The sequence below is a fragment of the Mchenga conophoros genome, linkage group LG14 (assembly GCF_057382185.1).
Source record: "Mchenga conophoros isolate Kocher_MC1m ecotype Shallow Benthic linkage group LG14, M_conophoros_male_GT1.1, whole genome shotgun sequence".
Classification (NCBI taxonomy): domain Eukaryota; kingdom Metazoa; phylum Chordata; class Actinopteri; order Cichliformes; family Cichlidae; genus Mchenga; species Mchenga conophoros.
This window is the reverse complement of record NC_140539.1, coordinates 22,119,908-22,137,551: the sequence shown is the minus strand read 5'-3', so window position 1 is coordinate 22,137,551 and position 17,644 is coordinate 22,119,908. Positions and strand designations below refer to the sequence as shown.

At 39.3% G+C, this 17,644-nt stretch overlaps 2 protein-coding genes across 5 annotated transcripts; both read left to right on the top strand.

The window, feature by feature from the left end:
• The first annotated feature begins 235 nt into the window (after nucleotides 1-235).
• LOC146559695 (uncharacterized) lies at nucleotides 236-3,144 on the top strand. Of its 2 annotated transcripts, XM_085244808.1 has the most exons (10): nucleotides 236-371; nucleotides 484-789; nucleotides 880-930; nucleotides 1,033-1,065; nucleotides 1,217-1,333; nucleotides 1,455-1,479; nucleotides 1,591-1,631; nucleotides 1,722-1,766; nucleotides 1,870-1,982; nucleotides 2,862-3,144. In XM_085244808.1, the coding sequence occupies exons 1-10, from the start codon at nucleotides 323-325 to the stop codon at nucleotides 2,991-2,993; spliced, it is 912 nt and encodes a 303-aa protein (XP_085100934.1). In that variant the 5' UTR covers nucleotides 236-322; the 3' UTR covers nucleotides 2,994-3,144. The 2 variants fall into 2 exon arrangements, with proteins under 2 accessions (XP_085100934.1, XP_085100935.1); XM_085244809.1 differs by lacking the exon at nucleotides 1,217-1,333.
• A 79-nt stretch (nucleotides 3,145-3,223) lies between these two features.
• nrgnb (neurogranin (protein kinase C substrate, RC3) b) lies at nucleotides 3,224-17,267 on the top strand. Of its 3 annotated transcripts, XM_085243393.1 has the most exons (9): nucleotides 3,224-3,546; nucleotides 3,760-3,842; nucleotides 4,829-4,990; nucleotides 6,725-6,877; nucleotides 7,914-8,078; nucleotides 8,593-8,636; nucleotides 9,365-11,006; nucleotides 14,486-14,641; nucleotides 16,264-17,267. In XM_085243393.1, the coding sequence occupies exons 1-9, from the start codon at nucleotides 3,393-3,395 to the stop codon at nucleotides 16,285-16,287; spliced, it is 2,583 nt and encodes an 860-aa protein (XP_085099519.1). In that variant the 5' UTR covers nucleotides 3,224-3,392; the 3' UTR covers nucleotides 16,288-17,267. The 3 variants fall into 3 exon arrangements, with proteins under 3 accessions (XP_085099519.1, XP_085099517.1, XP_085099518.1); XM_085243391.1 differs by lacking the exons at nucleotides 14,486-14,641; nucleotides 16,264-17,267 and having other exon boundaries at nucleotides 3,760-3,839; nucleotides 9,365-13,178; XM_085243392.1 differs by lacking the exons at nucleotides 14,486-14,641; nucleotides 16,264-17,267 and having other exon boundaries at nucleotides 6,728-6,877; nucleotides 9,365-13,178.
• Nucleotides 17,268-17,644: the final 377 nt, after the last annotated feature.

The window sequence follows — 17,644 nt, the reverse complement described above, 5'->3', positions numbered from 1 at the left end:
TAGGATAAATTATTTAATTACGGTGTAAAAGGAAATTCAAATGCAGCCTCTGTGGGTGCAGTGAGGACTAGTGGATCTGCAGACATTTTTGCGCCTGCACTTTGCAGGATGTCAGGTGCAATAAATGGAAAGTTATGAATATTTTTAAACAGCAACGTAATCTTTGGGTTACCACTTCCTGTACCCTCACTCAAGCGTTGGAACATGTGTGTGGGTACTTAAGTGTGTTTGTGCAGGTGCATGCATCACCAGCCTACAGGAGCACAACAGATCCAGTTTCATCTTTTGAGGCAGGAGAAAATTAGAAAAACAGAGAACAGCAATGAACAGCTCAATCTATCTCACTTTACTCTTTTTTTGGATGACACGAGGTAAAGTTTATATGATGTTTGTTATTGCCCTGGGCTTTAGATATTTCAAACACATTTATTTAGACAAATGCGCGCTATTTGAGGTAAAAAATTTTATTACCTTTCTTCACAGATTGTGTAAACTGTATTTACACGAAGACACCCATTGATTTAGTGACTGTGGAGTTGGGGGACTCCGTTACATTAAATTGCACTTACAATTGCTCCAGTGGATTCGTTCAAGGCTACTGGAGTAAAGCGCTCAACATCTTTGGCTGCCACATGATGTTTAGAGAAGGCAGCTTTTGCACAGTGTTTCTTTGTCTCACCAATGTGTCCGTGGGACATCTGAAAAACAACTACACTTGCTACACAGTAGATAAAGAGGATCCTCAGCTTCAACAAAAAACAGAGCGTCTCTTTTTGCTTCAGCTTCGAGGTAGATAAACTTTAGTTTATGCAAATATGTGCAGCTGCTCAATAAAGAGGTAAGCAAATTGGATTTCACTTTAACTTTTCCTTTTTTCAGCTCAGAGAAGTCTTCCAAACACAGATGCTCCAAAAAATTACAACAAAAATGGTAAGAAGCTGTGATTTGAAGAGATGCAAAATTTTTCATAGCTGTAGCTGAACATTTTTGAGCATGACTTTCATTTAATATATTGCATTCTTCATTCTTCAGCATCTTTTCCTGCCAAGCCAAATTCCCCTGGAGGTGAGATGGGACTCTGAAACAGTGGATATTATGAAAACTTTTAAAGAGAATCATTGTTACTTATTAACATCTGTATGGAGAAGGGAGAAGTAAATGTTTGCCTTTCGATCCAGTTCAGTCTAAGTTAATACTGTTGTTTCCATGTTAACAGGAGAATTTACTGGAATTAAGGTTTTGGCAACAGTTTCCGTAGCTGTAGCCCTGGTTCTTGCAGCATTGGCTGTATACTTGTGTTTTAATCGGAACAGACAGAACTGGAACGGTAAAGGTGATCACAAGATACTACACTGTGAACATACACCAGCTTTAAAAAGTTCTGAATGATAAAATATACACAACTGTGTCCGTATAACTATTTAACATTATATTGATAATATCTCATATTCCAGAGGAGCCTACTGTGTCCAAATTGGAGTGAGTACAATTTCAGAACTTCTCTTTATTTAAATCTGACTTCAATTACCTTTAAATGTTAGACTTGCAATATTCTTTATTGGGCCTTTTGCTATATGTTTTCCTTTTCAGCTTACCACAATCACCACATGTAGCCCAGCTACAGATAAAAGGTAAACAGTTTTAAATATCAAATGTAAAAGCGACAAATACGAGCTTCAATTTTTGTTCCTTCTATTATTCATACCTGTCCTATTTCTCAGGGTCAACACAAAGTGAAAGGGTGACTTTGAGGATTCCTCCACCAGGTAAGACAATCTCAACACTTTTCATTTGAATGACACCTTATCATCATCTACCCTATAGAAACAAAGACAATAACTAATGAAACAAATGCTTTCTCTGACCCAGATAATGAGAGTGATACTGAAGTTCCTTACGCTGACATTATGATCACCGTCCGTGGTGTCAGCACACCAGAACTCACTCAGGTCGGCTACCTGATAGCCGGAGACCAAAAAGAGGTGAGAGACAAAGTAGTAAACATGTTTGTTACTTGTGTTTCACTGAGCTCGAAATGTTATTTCCCATGCTCTATTACCAGCTACTTGCAGTGTGCTGCAGCTCACATACCTGTGCATGATTCTGAATTGCTAATTGCAGAATATATAAGCAATGAGATTCATTTTATATCAGAAACGTTCATGTGTTCATCTTACTTGTTCAAAAAGTTTCTTTTACTCATTTCATATGTGAGGAATGCTATAAATAAAGCTAAAGCAAAAATAGAATATTTTTTAAGGTTTTAAACAAATTGTGGCTTTTTTTTATTTACGTGTAATTGTAAGGCATGTGTGCAAAGCAATTTTTTGAGTGGTTACCTTCTTTTAAGTGGTTACCTTGTATAGATGTGCTTTGATAATTTAGAAGAAGAAAAAAACAGAAAAGCCTACAACCAGTATTTCTATTACCAGGGTTATTTTATCTAACTAAAGGTTAACTAAAAACTAAAAGTGGATGTGAAAACAAACAAACAAACTTTAATTAACTCAAAAACACAAACTTGAAAAACTAAATAACTAAAATTAAAAAAATAAAGGAAGTTTTAGTATTTGTTAGTTTGGTAAAAAAGAAAATGTTATCACAGCTTATCTGATGAGGTTTTGATTACTAAGACTTTGAATGTCTACAAGACTGAGTCAAGTTTTTTCAAAACGTTCTGTGTTTTTATTATAATACCTGTGCTGATTTCCATTAATCTTGCCCATATATACGTATATTTTAAAAAGTCTAAAACTGTAAATAAATAAATAAATAAAAGCTAGTAAAAAGTGCGAAAGTATAAAAACTCTGTTTATAGCACAAACACATTAGGGGTCTTTTTTATCCTTCTTCCCCTCCAGCGGTGGGGAGATAAACCGAGGTGTCACCTGCAGGCCTCTCGTTCAGCTGACAGACTGCATGTTCCCCAGGTCAGAGAGGTCAGCCGCAAGATGAGCACCAACTCTGAGTATGCAGTGATCACCTACGCCTGACTTCGACTGCTGCTGCAGAGGAATGTGAAGAAAAAATAGAGATATGTTTTTTATGTATATATGGTTTTGAAGGATGTATTTGTTTTCCATTTATGCTTTTTTTATTCTATTGTTCGCGTGGTGTATCTGTATTGAGGTTTATATTCAATAAAGCTGTCATTTCTTGACTTTCATGTCATTTGACCCTTCCTGATGGCCGTAGTAGCGCTAATCGTTGCTTAGAAACAACTATCAACAAAACACTCCGGGGTGAACAGTTGGTTTGGGGTTGCTGCCAGTTTTTAGGTATCCACTGTGACTAATTCATAAAAAATTTTGTTAAGGTTTCTGGTATTCTGAAGTCAGTTAATGAGAGTCGTTTAGAGCTAGTTGTCACAGACGTTTGTGCCCCCTTAAAAAATGGCAGTGCCTTTCTCAAACACTCACCTGCGGGTCCCGCGAGGATTTGGTACCATGCTAGAGGGACTGACCCGTGAAGTCCTACGAGACCAGCCTGAAGACATCCCCAAATATGCCGCGCAGTACTTCGAAGCTCTTCTAAAAGAAAGACAAGGTAACTATAACTTTCTAACTTTTAACGTGATGAAGTAACAGTATGTCCCGTTCAAAGATTTGTGTATGTTTCTTTTCTTCGCTAAATACTTGTAATAGTTTGCCTATCATATTTCCCATAAGCTCCTCGAAATTACTAGCATGTCCTTGTGACTTTGCATAATGTAAATGAAACTGAATTGACCTGAAAAGTACGGCTTTTCTGTCATTGCAGAGAGTGGCATGGACCCTGCCGAGTGGGCTGCTAAACTGGAAGATAGATTCTACAACAACCATGCGTTCAAGAGCCCTGAGGTAGTTGTATAAGTTTAGGTAATGGTCGCACCATACTTGTGCAACCTCATTCCCCAAAGAGTTGGACTGCTGTGTAAACTGTAACATGAAACAACATGCAGTGATATACAAGATACTCAATAAGAAAAAAGAAAACCAACTCTGTGTTTACCTGAAAATGGTACCAACAGATATTAAAGGCTGAAAATAACTTTAAATTTAATTAGAATTTTATATAAATGTAATATCTGCTCATGTTTAATTGGACAAAACATTAAAAAAAAAATCACCAAGAAAACTGCGGGCTAATGTTCCAAAGACTGGTTTTGAAAGCATATGTTGCCTTTAGTTGCTCGGCATATTATTTCAACAGTTGTTGTTCTTTTTTGTCATATATTGTGGTTCCAATGGGCCAGAAGTTTTTATTGGATGACAGGTTTTAACTGCAAACAGGCCAGTTTAGTTCTCTGACCTATACTGCAAATGTGTGCTGTTGTAAATACAGTGCCTTCTCATTTTTATTTATTTTTTTAGTTTGTCGCACTTAAATGTTTCCAAGAAAAGATTTCATTTATTATGAGAAAAACCTACCTGGTGTCATGACATGGTCTAAAGAAACACAAGAACAGATAAGAAATAAGGTCTGCAAGTAAAAGACAAATAAAAGTCCACCTCAAAATGGCTCAGAAAAACAAAATCAAGGCTTTGGTGTTACCTAGTCAAAGTCTGGACTTAAATTAGATTGATTCCATTTGCTATGACTAATTTCCTTCGGGATTAATAAAGTATTCTGATTCTGAAAAACAGGCTGTTCATGCTGCAAAAACCCTAGTCCTCCAATGCGAAATAAAACAAAGACAAACAAGGTTAACTTTTTACAAAATGTGGTCCTGCAATCTGTGAAGCTTGAGATCCTGCCACCAGTGTTTGATAGAGAAAAGAAATCTCATGTGACCATTAAATCTGCTCCTCTACCATCATAAACTAGTACTTGTTGGTCTTCTAAACAGGAGGAGTGCAGCCAGTCCCAGAAGAAGGAGGACATTGTGGACATCATGGACATCCCCCTGGATGATCCCGAGGCCAACAGGGCTGCTGCCAAAATTCAGGCTGGCTTTCGTGGCCACATGATTCGTAAGCAGCTGAAGCCAGAGGTCAAAGAAGGAGATAAGGTGAGCAACATTGTGTTCAACATCAGCCAGTTGGACTGAGCTTGGGTATGAGAGATATAAGGCAGTTAATGAGTTGTTTAAGCATAAACCAATTAAACATTTTAGGGAAAATTTTCAGAGTTTAAAAAAATTAATTTGCTAAATAAAAAGTTTGATATTGTCTTTGATGCAAGAGGAAATTTTAAGGGAAAAACTCAGTTTTACAAAAGATAAAGGAGTGTTCTGAGAATTAAAGCAAAAAAAAAATTATAAGTGAAACTAATTATTTTTTCTTCCTCATTCTTCAAACTTGGATCAAGCTCATTGCACCACAGACTTAAGCACAGTCATAGTAAGGACATTTGAAGAGACATTTCCATGAATTGGACAGCCTGTTCAACAGCAAGACGGCAAAGATCCAACTTTAGTACTACTCCTACATTGCAATAGAGAGACCAATATGACCATTGCTTCTTACAGTCTTGCTGCTGTGTTTTATCGAGAGCACTTTTTGAGTCTTGGGTCTGTCTGATGAAATAATGAGGTTTAAGGACAAAAACACAATTTTTCTCTCATTTCTGGAAATATTCATGACTATTCGAGGATTAATTGCACTAATGTGCCATCTTAATAAAACATCTCTTGAGTCCTACCATTAAAGCAACTGAATAATCAGTACATGATAAGCAAACAAATTTTATGCATGGTCTTAGGCAATTTAACATAGTTTGATGTTTTAGGTATGCTCCAAAAACAGTTTTCCATTTACACAGTAGAGAAAAAAAAATCAGTTTAAATGGTATATTCGTCTTCTTCTTCTGGCTATTCTTGTTAGAGCTCACCACAGTGGATCTGTTTCCATCTCACCCCATGGTCAGCATCCTCCTTTATCACAGACCCCCGGCATGTCCTCCTTCACTACATCCATAAATCTTATCTGTGGTCTTCCTCTTTTCCTCCTGTTGGATAGCTCCATAATTAACTTCTTTTGTCCAGTACATCTTGCCTCTGTTCATGTCCTAACCACTCTAACGAGCCTTGCCTCTCTAACTTTGTCTCCAAGCTGCTTTACCTAAGTTGACCTTCTGATATACTCGATTTTATGCTCTCCTTCTGTCACAAATCATCTCTGACACTCATCCCCTCCCACTCCACCCTGCCTGCACTCTTTTCTTCTTAAACTCATATACCTTCGCTACCTCTACTCCTTGCAGCTTCACTTACACCTGTCTCCCTCGTATTCACACATATGTAATCTGTTTTGCTTTCCTTCTCTCTCACTGCCTCCTAACATGCCTTCCGCCTTTACTCTTCATTTGTCTTTGGCTAACAGTAGCACAGTTTCCACCGGCACCCTGTTGGCAAACAGCACCAGAGGCGGTCATTGTTAACCTGGGCCCCAGCTGATCCGGTATGGAAATCTCATTCTTGATGTTTGTTCGATTTGGCAAAGATTTTAAACTGGATGCCCTTTCAGCAACCATCCCCATTAATCTGGGCTTGTGACTAGAAGTACACTGGTTTGAGGTGACAGTGAGCCCAACTGCAGTTATCTAAAGCCGATGAGAAGCTCTGCAAGCACAGTTCACTCGAGTCAAAAAAAGACTGTACAGCATCTATGGTTAACTTTAGAAAATATGGTCCTGCGGTCTGTTAAGCATGAGGTTCTCCCACCAGTGTTTCACACAGCAAAACTTTCTCATATAAGCATGAAATCTGCTCCTCTACCATCATACTTTGTGGTTCTCTTCACAGGAGGAGTGCAGCCGGCCCCAGGAGGAGGACATCATGGACATCCCCTTGGATGATCCTGAGGCCAACAGAGCTGCTGCCAAAATTCAGGCTGGCTTTCGTGACCGCATGAATCGTAAGAAGCTGAAACCAGAGGGCAAAATAGAAGAGGAAAAGGTAAGTAAAATTGAAGATAGCAGCCAGGGGGCCTCAGGTCAGTGGTGTTCAACTTTGGGATAAGACATGTAAGGCGGTTAAAGAGAGCTAATCCTATCAGGTACAACAACTACACTTAGTGAAATAGGTAAGTTATAAGCAAACTGCCACTTACATTCATCCTGTTGTATTTTACACAGAGCACTTTTGAGTTTTCCCAGTTTGCATTTGAGGTTTTATGAAGTAATGAGGTTTATGGACAAAAACACAATCTTTTTTTCTCATAAATTCAAGACTTTAAACCTCATATAAATATTCAAGACCAGCTAAGGAGGCTGAAAGTTTGTAACATAAAAATAGCCATGATGTGCCATCTTAGGAAACAGTCTCTTGGGTCTTGCAGCTAAAGCAATTCAATATTCTATATAAGATAAGAAAACAACTTTTGGCATGCTCTTCAATAATTATTAGCGTAGTTTGATGTTTCAAGGTGGTTCCATTTACTCCATAATGCAGGAACACAGGCCATTTTTTCCCATTTACACTCCAGGAAAATATTTCCTCTAAATGGTATACATAATTAAATACACCTTTTAGAGCCTTTTTGAGGCTAAGTGAGATTAATGAAAGACGTAGCTGACTAATTTAACCACAGGTGATTTAATCTTTCAGGGGTTTTTTCTGGTATATCTGCTTCCAGATATACTTTAAAACTGCTAGTGATAAAACATTTTCATCAGAGCTTTTTCACAGATGTTTGTAAAGGCAGATTGAGTGGCTGCTGTTTTATTTTCTACACCTGTGGAAATGGTGTTGGCTTTTGAAGTGACAAAGAGCCCCATTGCACTTACTTAATAACAAGAATAACCACAATTTGTTTGCTGTCAAAAAAAGCAAAACAAATGTGCAGCTATATGGTTAACTTCACAAAATATGGTGCTGCAATCTGTTAAGCATGAGATTCTTCCTCCAGTGTTTGATGAAGAAACTCGTTCCCATATGAGCATGAAATCTGCTCCTCTAGCATCATAAATTCATACTTGGTGGCTCTACACAGGAGGAGGGCATCCAGCCCCAGAAAGAGGAGGACATTGTGGACATAATGAACATCCCCCTGGATGACCCTGAGGCCAACAGGGCTGCTGCTAAAATTCAGGCTGGCTTTCGTGGCCACATGGATCGTAAGAAGCTGAAACCGGAGGGCAAAATAGAAGAGGAAAAGGTGAGCAACACAGGAAATGTGTTTAACAGCAGCCAAGGGGACTCAAGTCAGTGTTGTTGAACTTTAGGATAAGAGATGTAAGACAGTTAAAGAGGGCTAATCCCATCAGGTGCAACTATACTTAGGGATCTAAGGTAAGTCATGGAGAAAATGGCTATTTAAGCATAAACAGTTTTATTCCTTTTTGGAAAAAACTTTCTGAGATTAAAGTAATAGATTTGAACTGAAAGGTTTGGGGTGATGTTTAAGGGTTACATTTTAGGTGATTTATTGTCCCTTTCTTAAATTAAAAATATATATATCGCCACACGGCTGCCAATCAATATACAAATCAGCACGGCATTTTTCAGAAGATATTAACAATGCTCAATTTCAGCACTCGACGTGATGTCTTTCTTCCAACTAATTATAGGGTTTAAATCATTTGCAAATCAAAGCAGATTGTTTCTGTTCAGCAGCTACTTTCAGTTCACTGTTGCAGACTTTTCTTTGTGTCTGTTTGTTTGTTTTTCAGACTAACACTTCAAAAGAAACAGCAACAGAGGTGACCGTTTCCAAGTGAGTCTCATGTGATGTGCAGTCAGGAGGCGCGAGTGGAAAGGGAGAGGAGGAACGAGAGGGAAAGGACAGAGAGGAGGGATGATGATGAAATACAGCATCGTTTTTTTGCTGCTGAAGTGCTTCTGGAGTCATTTGGTTTAAGGTTTTTTATTGTTTTTTTTGTAGGCACAGTTGTGGTTTTGTGTCGCTGTGGAAAACTAGAAAAGAAAAGTCACGTGACTGCAGTTATCCTCGCAATAAAACTGATATTTTTTTGACATGCACTATAACAGTCTCATGGAAGCTGAACGTTTTTAAAACCAGAAATAATCAGTATTTTAAAATCAATGCTGTAGTGTAAGAAGGTTTGCAATTAATTAATGTTGCTAATGCAGTATTAAGCTTACATTTAGTTCATTCTCTTTATTTAATAGCCACACATCCTATAGAAATTTGGCATTTTCAGGGGATGTTATCAAGAAAAGGGAAAATACATTGTGGAACAAAAGCTTAGAATACCAGAAACTCATCAGCTTAGTAATGGAATCACTGTTAGATTTGCAGTGCCAAGGTTGAGGAGAAAGGGAAGAACTCATCAAAAAAAGACCACCAGCTGCAGGAAGATAAGCATAATTTCCAGATGAGTTTTACAGAGGCATCATTACATGTTCTCTTTTGAAAAGCATTGTTTTGCTCTGTCATTTCATGAGCATTTTAATTACATAAGTTCTATTTTTACTTTTTAGAGAAAAATCATTTGAGTCCCGAATTGAAGACAAATCAAGTCGTTCAGATGAAATCTCGCACCCTAATGTCTCAAAAAAGACTGAAAACACAGACAATGAAGAGTCAGTCTACAGGTTCCGAACAGCAGCTGCACAGTCAGAGGAACCGAGTGGCACAGACAACCAAAGCGATCCAGCAGTAACTGTATTTGATCAAGTTGACAGGGCGGCTAATAAAACTGTTCCAGACCAAAATATACCTCACTTTGAGTTAGAGCCCACTGACTTGTCATCATTCAGAGGGCTGTCAAATGTGGATGTGTGTGCTCTGGAGTTAATAGCATCAGAAGATGAGGAAGTTAACAAACAAGGACCAGCAGTTGCACACGAGGAGCTTGTCGATTCAGGAGAAGAGGAAAATACTGAAGTTGTAGAGCCAGTGGAAGTCATTCAGTATTCTGGCCTAGCTGATGTGGATGTGTGCGCTGCAGAGCTTGAAGGAACAGAGGGAACAATGAAAGGAGCAACTGCTGAGAATGTTACACGTGTTAGTGAAGAAAATCTGAAACACCAGCCGGAGGACATTCTTGTAAAATCGTCAGTAGCTCAAGCTGAAATCACTGAGAACAACCGAGAACAAGCAGAGGATCAGCCAGACAAAGGAAACGAGGAAAGAACAGAGACTGAAGCTTATTCTGGGGAGACTCATGAAAGTGTAGCTCATAGCAGGGGTAGCTTAGATGGTAATGTTATTCCAAAGGAGGATTCTTTGGTTGAAATTAGCTTTGAAGATGTTCCAGAAGCTCAGCAGATTAGTAAGGCTGCGGAGAAACAGCCAGAGGAACAGAGTTCAACAAATGCCTTACAGATGGATGTATTAGAAATGCGAGAGAAGGAAGAGTCAGAGGACACTACTGCAATTCCAACTGGCCACTGTGTTGCTGATACACAAGGCAGCCATAAACATGAAGCTGAAAAGGGAGTTAACAGGGCCAAATGGACAGATGACCTCAATTTAAGTGAAGATGATGATGATGAAAAGGAAAAAGGTGAGGACACCAGCTCATTAAATCAGCATAGCACAGAGGCAGAAAAAGAGAACCAAGAGTATGAAACCAATCCTGCAATTGAAAATAATGAGCAGCTAAGTGAGGCCATATTTCTCAAGAGTGAAGATTCAGAAAAAGAGACAGGCTCAGATGACCCTGATTTCAAAGAAGGCCACATGACAGATGTGGTTGGAGGAGATATCGAAGAAACTCACAAGAAGGTTTACAGCAAGACAAGGGATCAGGAAATTAATGATGGTGGGGCGGAAAATAATTCATCACAAGCAACCCAGTCAAATACATCAATGGCTAGAATGGGGGCAGAGAGAGAAGTCTTTGAGGAGAGAGCGCAACATCCACCGGAGAACGAGGAGAGTCGGATAACACTTGTATGGTCGCAGCCAGAGGACACAGTGGAGGAAAAAGAGGTCACATCAAAGGAAGGAGAGGAACTTGGAGAGGGGATGACTGACTCTGAAATACAAGAGAAAAGTGCCATGATGCATGAGGAGGAGAAAATCACGCTCCCTCACAGTGCAGATTGGGCTGCTGATGTCCACCAAGGAGAAGAAAGGCTACCTGAGGACACCACAGTGCAAGAGAGTACCGACAAGGTAATCTTGATTCTTTTTAACACTGGGTGTTCACTCCTCCCTTTATCGTTAAAATGTGAAAGCTACTTTGCATCTTAAAGGTATTAATTAATAATTGTACACAGTAAAGACATGACCCTATTAAAAAATTAGCAATAAACTGAGTTTAACACGCGCCCTGGCAGCTAACTTCATGGCCTCCACTTTCTGTTAGCCAGCTGAGGATGAATGTTTGACACAGAGATGGCTTTAGCTAGGCTACAGTTTGTTCTGTTTCCATTCCTGTCTCAGGTAGCCTATATAAATAACCTCTGTGAGGACAAGCCTGATCAACAGAGGCCTTCATTTTCTTCTCCCTCGGTGGATCTGGGGGTGGGTGATTGAAAATACCTTCGAAATAGTTCCTTTTCTGGATGACTTATGGTAGTTTGCACTTATACTTTGAATGTCATTATCTCAGCTGAAATCTACAGGAATTTCACATTCAAAGTTAAGCGCAATCAGTCTTTTTTTCACATTTGGGCACGCGGAAGAGGCCGTCGGAGGCCTTCACTCCTGCCGCACTCCTCCTGGGAGCCTCCACTGCCTCCACAGATTGAAGCTTGATTCTCTAATCTGTCATCATAAAAGACCAACTAAACAATTTGTCTTGTGAATTAAGCCTGTAATTTTTTTATTGCTGTCACAGTTAGCCCCGTCTGATTTGTCTGGACCAACAGGACTCCAAACACACACGCGCGCACACACACACGCACACAAAGTAGGAGTGTAGGAAGGGGTACTGACTATGTTACTATGGTAACCCCTCACCATCCTGCTCTCTTCATGTCGTCATGGAATTAATAGGAGATGGTGATGCTGATAGTTGCTAGGCACCCTCTGTATCAGTAATCTACCTTTTAATAACAGTTTTAACCGAGTGATTAAACATCAGTTTCTGTATTTGCCTACCTAGCGATGGATTTGACTTTAGCTGAAACACAGCAAAACTGTGGAGTGTATAAATGTAAATCCAGCTGCTCAAGCAGTAACCTAGCAGCTCTCCCCTGTAATGTTGGACTGTTATGCTTTTAACTGTCTATTTACAACTGCCCACAACGAAATTCCTATACATTAATCATCTCAATACTGTGTTAGATGCACTCATGAAAGCAGGATCGACTTCTTAATTCATTCCAGTGAGTATAAATATAAATACCCAGTTTGAGAAAGTTAGCTGATCGATAAAGCAGGTCAGCCCAGTGAAATTAGGCGTTTGCATAACTTAGCATATTGTCTGAATGTGAATGGCAAGCAAACCAGCAGGAGTGAGTTAATGTCAGAGATATAACTCAGATAAATGGATGTTTTCTGTTTCTCCCTCTCTCTCCGTCTTGTCTCTGAGGCTGGCAGAGGAGTGTGGGCGGCTATACCAGCTGGGATCAGAGGGATGGAGAGGGCTGTTAGCTCACTCTGCCTCTAATAAATTTATAACACCTCCTAGTGTAAAATAGCCCAAGATGCTTACACAGTTTTATTTTCACACTATTTGTAGAATTTTCAAAGTCAGCATTTATTGTTTTATGGCCATCTGGTTTACATAGTAATTCCAAGTTTGTCACTTGTTTTTATTTGGGGAGTTTGTTATTGTAACACTGCAACTTGTGTGAATTTTAATGGTGCTTGGTGCATGTGGTAGTCTTTCCTAGTTTGCATCCAGGATGAATTAAGTTGTGGGAAAAACTGTCAAGCTATAAATTGCTGAGAGAGAAATAGAGCACAGTCCAGCCTGTTTCGTTTACTTCAGTCATCAGGTTGTTCTTAGTGAATGTTAAGCTCTGTTACATGTTTGTAACTGTAAAATGAACACAGTAGGTCAGAAACCCTAATGAGACTGAAAAGATGAACACATGCTGTTATGTTTGTAGGAGGTCTCTCTTTCTCTCCCTCCCTTCCTCTTCCTCTCTCAATCGTTCCCTTGCTGCCGCTCTCCCTCTCTCTCCCTCTCACTGTATGTCTCTCCCTCTCACTCTGTGCGTGAGCGGGTGTTACTGAACATACAGTGATTGTTAGTAAGAGCCAGTGAGACATCTGTATTATACCGGAGACTCGTTTAAAGAGAGCTTTTGCTTGGTCCACATAGAAATTCGGGCACAGAAGTCATAGCAGGTCATCTCACCTGAAGACTGAAATCATCTCTGAGAGTAAGAAATGGACTGTCATAACGTAAGTACGAGCTTCAGATGAACTTTTTCAAAAATATTTTTCGATCTATTTTTAGGCACTGATCAGTTTTCCAGGTGGATGCATGTACAGTTATAGTTTGTTAGTTGCCAAATGTGGTTGTCCTCGGATGCACACCGCTGTGTGTGTTTTTCTTTTTGCCTTGAGTGCAGTATATGGTAACCACTGTGGTTTCATAGTCCTCAAATAATGATATTTTTTTTCCACATAAAGGCTTGTTATAAAACTATTTCGAGCTATTTTCATCACATTAAAAGAGAATTTTCACCAGAATATTTCAAATCAATCTGAGTCAGAATAAATCAAAGAGCCCTCGAGGAACTCAATAACAGTAAGACTGAGAAGGTGTGTTGCCAGAAAAATCCAGTGCAGCAGCAACCCTGCACCTCTGCTGCTGTGAAAGATCTGGATTCGGGCTGCTCAGTGAGCAGTCAGACAGAGAGGCTAATGAATGCTGGCTGAACAGGTGGGTGGTCACACTCCTACACTGGAGGGGTTTCACTGGAGACATGATGCACTGCTTCACTGAGGTAGTGGGATGACAGTGGGATCATTCTGTGGGCTGCCTTTGTGTGAAATGTCAGTCTGTTACCATAAGCGAAGCACGGGGTGTAGCTGATATGCGTTTGCCACACGATTTGAATTGGTGTTTACATAACTCGTCGACAGCTTTGGCACTCTTCCACTGACAGTTTGTGACAAGCCAGAATTTCCACCCACCCTATGTTTCCTTTGGGACAGTGGATTCTGTACTTTTAGTGTCTGAACGAGAGGCTGCTGTGACTGCGACGCTTTCGCTGGGTCATCCTTTTTTTTTTTTTTTTACGCTGAATGCGGCAGAATTACAAGTTTATCTTTTCTTTGAAAGGTGACTTCTAACTTCACTTAAGCTTTGCTTGATGAAACTACAGTTATCCACAAACATTAAACTACCACGCAGTCTTTTTCATCAATTTTGTGCATTGCTTTATGTTTTGTGATATGAGAGATAATGGCTTTTCCAGGCTAAACGATGAAATCAGCAGTATTATATGCTGTATGTGACAAGAGGGGAAAGAGTGAGGAAAAAGCGGGCCATTGACCTCCTAAGAGCCCCAGTGAAGTTGTGTAACAAGAATGAACAAGTTGCTTGCTGTCAAAAAAGACAGTGCAACCTATATGGTTAACTTTACAAAATATGGTCCTGCAATCTGTTATGAACATGAGATTATCCCACCAGTGTTTCATGAAGAAAAACATGAAATCTGTTCACTCATACTTTGTGGTCCTCTACACAGGAGGAGTGCAGCCGGCCCCAGGAGGAGGAGGACATAATGGACATCCCCCTGGATGATCCCGAAGCCAACAGGGCTGCTGCTAAGATTCAGGCTGGCTTTCGTGGCCACATGACTCGCAAGAAGCTGAAGCCAGAGGACAAAACAGAAGGGGAGGAGGTGAGCATCACTGGGGATGTGTTCAACAGGTCAGTGGTGTAGAATCTAGGGATAAGACTTTAAAGGTAGCCAGCCCCAAAAGGAGTGAAATAAGGTAAGAGAACAGGTAAATTTATGAGGAAAAAAATGACAGTACTCGGAAAAACAAGACTTTTTCTTTATCACTTTGCAGATTCGTGTCAAACTTGTCACACCACACACTGCTGTAAATGACCTGATTATGTTATAGCCTAATTTGTAATCGAAATAACGAAATTTTACATTTTTGCTGTGAATTGCACAGCTTGTTCAACGGCAAAATGGCATGATGAAGGGATGAAGCCGGATCTAATCCAGTTTTTTTAATCGATTTTTTTTTTCTTTAATTCAAAACTTTGTCCTCCTCTTTTTTTAGAAGGTATAATCTTGGAAATATTCAATATTATCCAAGGGGAATAAGACCTTGTAACATAACAGTGACACTAAAGTGCCATTTTAGTAAACTGTCTCTTGAGTCTTGCAGTTAAAGCAATTTAATATTCTCCAAATGATAAGCAAGCAAATTTTAGGCTTACTGTTAAATAATTTAGCACAGTTTGATGTTTTAGGGATGTTCCAAATGCTGCATAATGCAGGAACACGAGCCATTTTTTCCCCATTTACACAGCAGGAAAAGAATCCATTTAAATTGTATACATAATTAAATACAACTATTAGAGCCCTTTGAGGCTCAAACCAAGTGTGATTAATGAAATACATATCTGACTCATTTAGCAACAGATGATTGACTCTTTGAATTATTTTTTTCTGCTACATGAATCTCTTTCCAGATTTACCGTGAACGCGCCAGTGATAAAAGACTTTAATCCGAGTTCAGTTTAGTTTCAAAAATGTCAAGCTACATTGTCACAACAGATGCTTTTTTTTTCTTTCTTTTTTTTGTAAGCAACTGGAGAAGTGTGAAGACTTGTTCTGTTTCAGCTCGAGCACACGCTGCATTTAGATGGATTTTCTGCCTTCTGCAAACCAAGATCAAAGATAAAAACAGTAAAAGTTAAACTCCCGAATCTGCACATCTGCGTTCCTTCAAATCATAGTTTGTCTTTTTAAATCTGGACCACTGGAAACTTTTTGAAGATATAAAACTTTTGAATCCTAGCTCTCAAAATGCCACTTTTTTCCCCCTGTGAGACAAAAGAGCTTTTTCTTTGGGGATGAGGTTGACACAAGGTGTCTACGTCAGTGATTCTTCCTAACCCAGTTGCTGGCTGCCTTGTATCCTTATGTAGGAGAAGTATTTATAGCTTCAGGTGCATTAGGTACACTATATGCTTTAAAGGGCCAAGCAGAATTAATGGGCCTGTCGTACTGGAACCAAGCGTCACAAGCACCTCCCACAGGGGCAGACCCCCTTTTTTACAGCTGAAGTGCTCGTCAGTTTTATCGGCCATGATAAGGAATCAAGTTCTAAGCGTTGCATTATCTCTTTAAAATTAAACATATATTTTAATCATATTTGTTATATATATTCATCGTAAGAGTCATATTTCTTGGAAATGAACCGCCCTTAAATAGAAACTCAGTTTAAAGTTTCCTTCAAGTCCTATACGGTGCATAACTGCCATGCCGGTTTCTGTTTTTAGAGACAGGAAGATCGGGGGCAGTAGAGAGAGACGACACATCTGTGCCAGAGCAGTGACACCCCTGTCCCGACCTGGATGAAGAGAAAGAGGCAAAGCAAGGTAGTGAGAGACAGCCGGCATACGCTGGCTAGGCTGGCTTTCAGGCAGACCTTTTTACCCCAGGAGTCTTTTTTCAACACAAATTAGCAGTAGAAAATGAACAGTTTTGAGGGTGTGTTATGTGAATCTTTTTTCCCCTTCTCTTTTTTTTTTTTGTGAACTTTAACACTCCTTCTCTGCTTCTTCAGCAGCCTCATCAGTACGGATGTCTTTGACCCAGAATTTGCAACTCACTGCATGTACTTGTGAAACTTCTGGTAGTGTGCTAGTTTTTAGACGATGATCTGTGAAAGTGAAAATGAATGTCCTCTAAATGCTAAACAGAGCTTTTTTTTTCCTTTCTTTCTTTTTTTTATGGATGGATCACTTCATATGCTCTGTGTGTAAACCTCGTACGCATCACGTTGGGTGATTAGTGGCTTAAAAAGACTTCTTATTTTGCATTGTTTCCTGATGTGCTTGTATCTTGACAGTTCTTGACCTATTTGACTTGCTTACAAGACTGATTAAAACATCAAAAGAAAAGTAGCTATGTATGTTCTATTTGTTTATCCTTTTGGTCACATGGTTAGTGAAATCGTTCTTTCCACATTTCCAAGCATTTTCTATAAATCTGATCTTCCAGAACAGTACGCATGCAGTAATTTACACTCCTCTTTATTTGTTTCTCCAGATGCATTTGGTACAGCTTTAAATAATAACACACTGGTTCAGTATGCTCTGTTGTTGTGTTGGTGGGATTTACTTGTTTGACTTCTGTTAAATCGGGTGTGTAGAAATCCTTTGTCCCTGTATGCAGAGGCTTCATGCTTAAAAAAAAAAAACACAAAAAAACTGAATAGTACCTTGCTGAACTTCGGTGTAGAGACGTGGCATTACACTAATAAATCCACCTTAAATATTCAGTGAGATGTCTGCTTTAAAGTGTCTGTCACCTCAGTCTTTGTCCGTGAATTAAATCCTTGATATTTTTGGTGTTTTTTGTAAACATTACAGGAGCCAAAGCAGCTCATTTTTCTGTGGAACATAAGCAAGGCTGGCAATTAAAAGCAGTTTCAGTGAAGCTGAAATAGTGTTCTAACAACAACTCTAATGAATGATTAACACAAAACTCTTTTGTACTAAAAATGTTTTTTTAGATGTTCAGATCATGTAAATCCACCAGCAGTTGCCTTGTCATAAACACTCTCTGTGTATATCCGTTTTACATTACATGCCAAAATCACAAAAGAATAACACAATTTTGCTTCATCTGCCGAGGCAGTCTTGTTCACTTTATGAG

Bases quoted from the DNA above. Each gene is read 5' to 3' on its own strand.
- LOC146559695 (XM_085244808.1), top strand. From the start codon at position 323: ATGAACAGCTCAATCTATCTCACTTTACTCTTTTTTTGGATGACACGA. The intron at 790-879 runs GTAGATAAACTT...TCCTTTTTTCAG, and splicing joins CTTTTTGCTTCAGCTTCGAG to CTCAGAGAAGTCTTCCAAAC. The intron at 1,066-1,216 runs GTGAGATGGGAC...CCATGTTAACAG, and splicing joins CAAGCCAAATTCCCCTGGAG to GAGAATTTACTGGAATTAAG.
- nrgnb (XM_085243393.1), top strand. From the start codon at position 3,393: ATGGCAGTGCCTTTCTCAAACACTCACCTGCGGGTCCCGCGAGGATTT. The intron at 3,547-3,759 runs GTAACTATAACT...CTGTCATTGCAG, and splicing joins TCTTCTAAAAGAAAGACAAG to AGAGTGGCATGGACCCTGCC. The intron at 6,878-7,913 runs GTAAGTAAAATT...GGCTCTACACAG, and splicing joins GCAAAATAGAAGAGGAAAAG to GAGGAGGGCATCCAGCCCCA.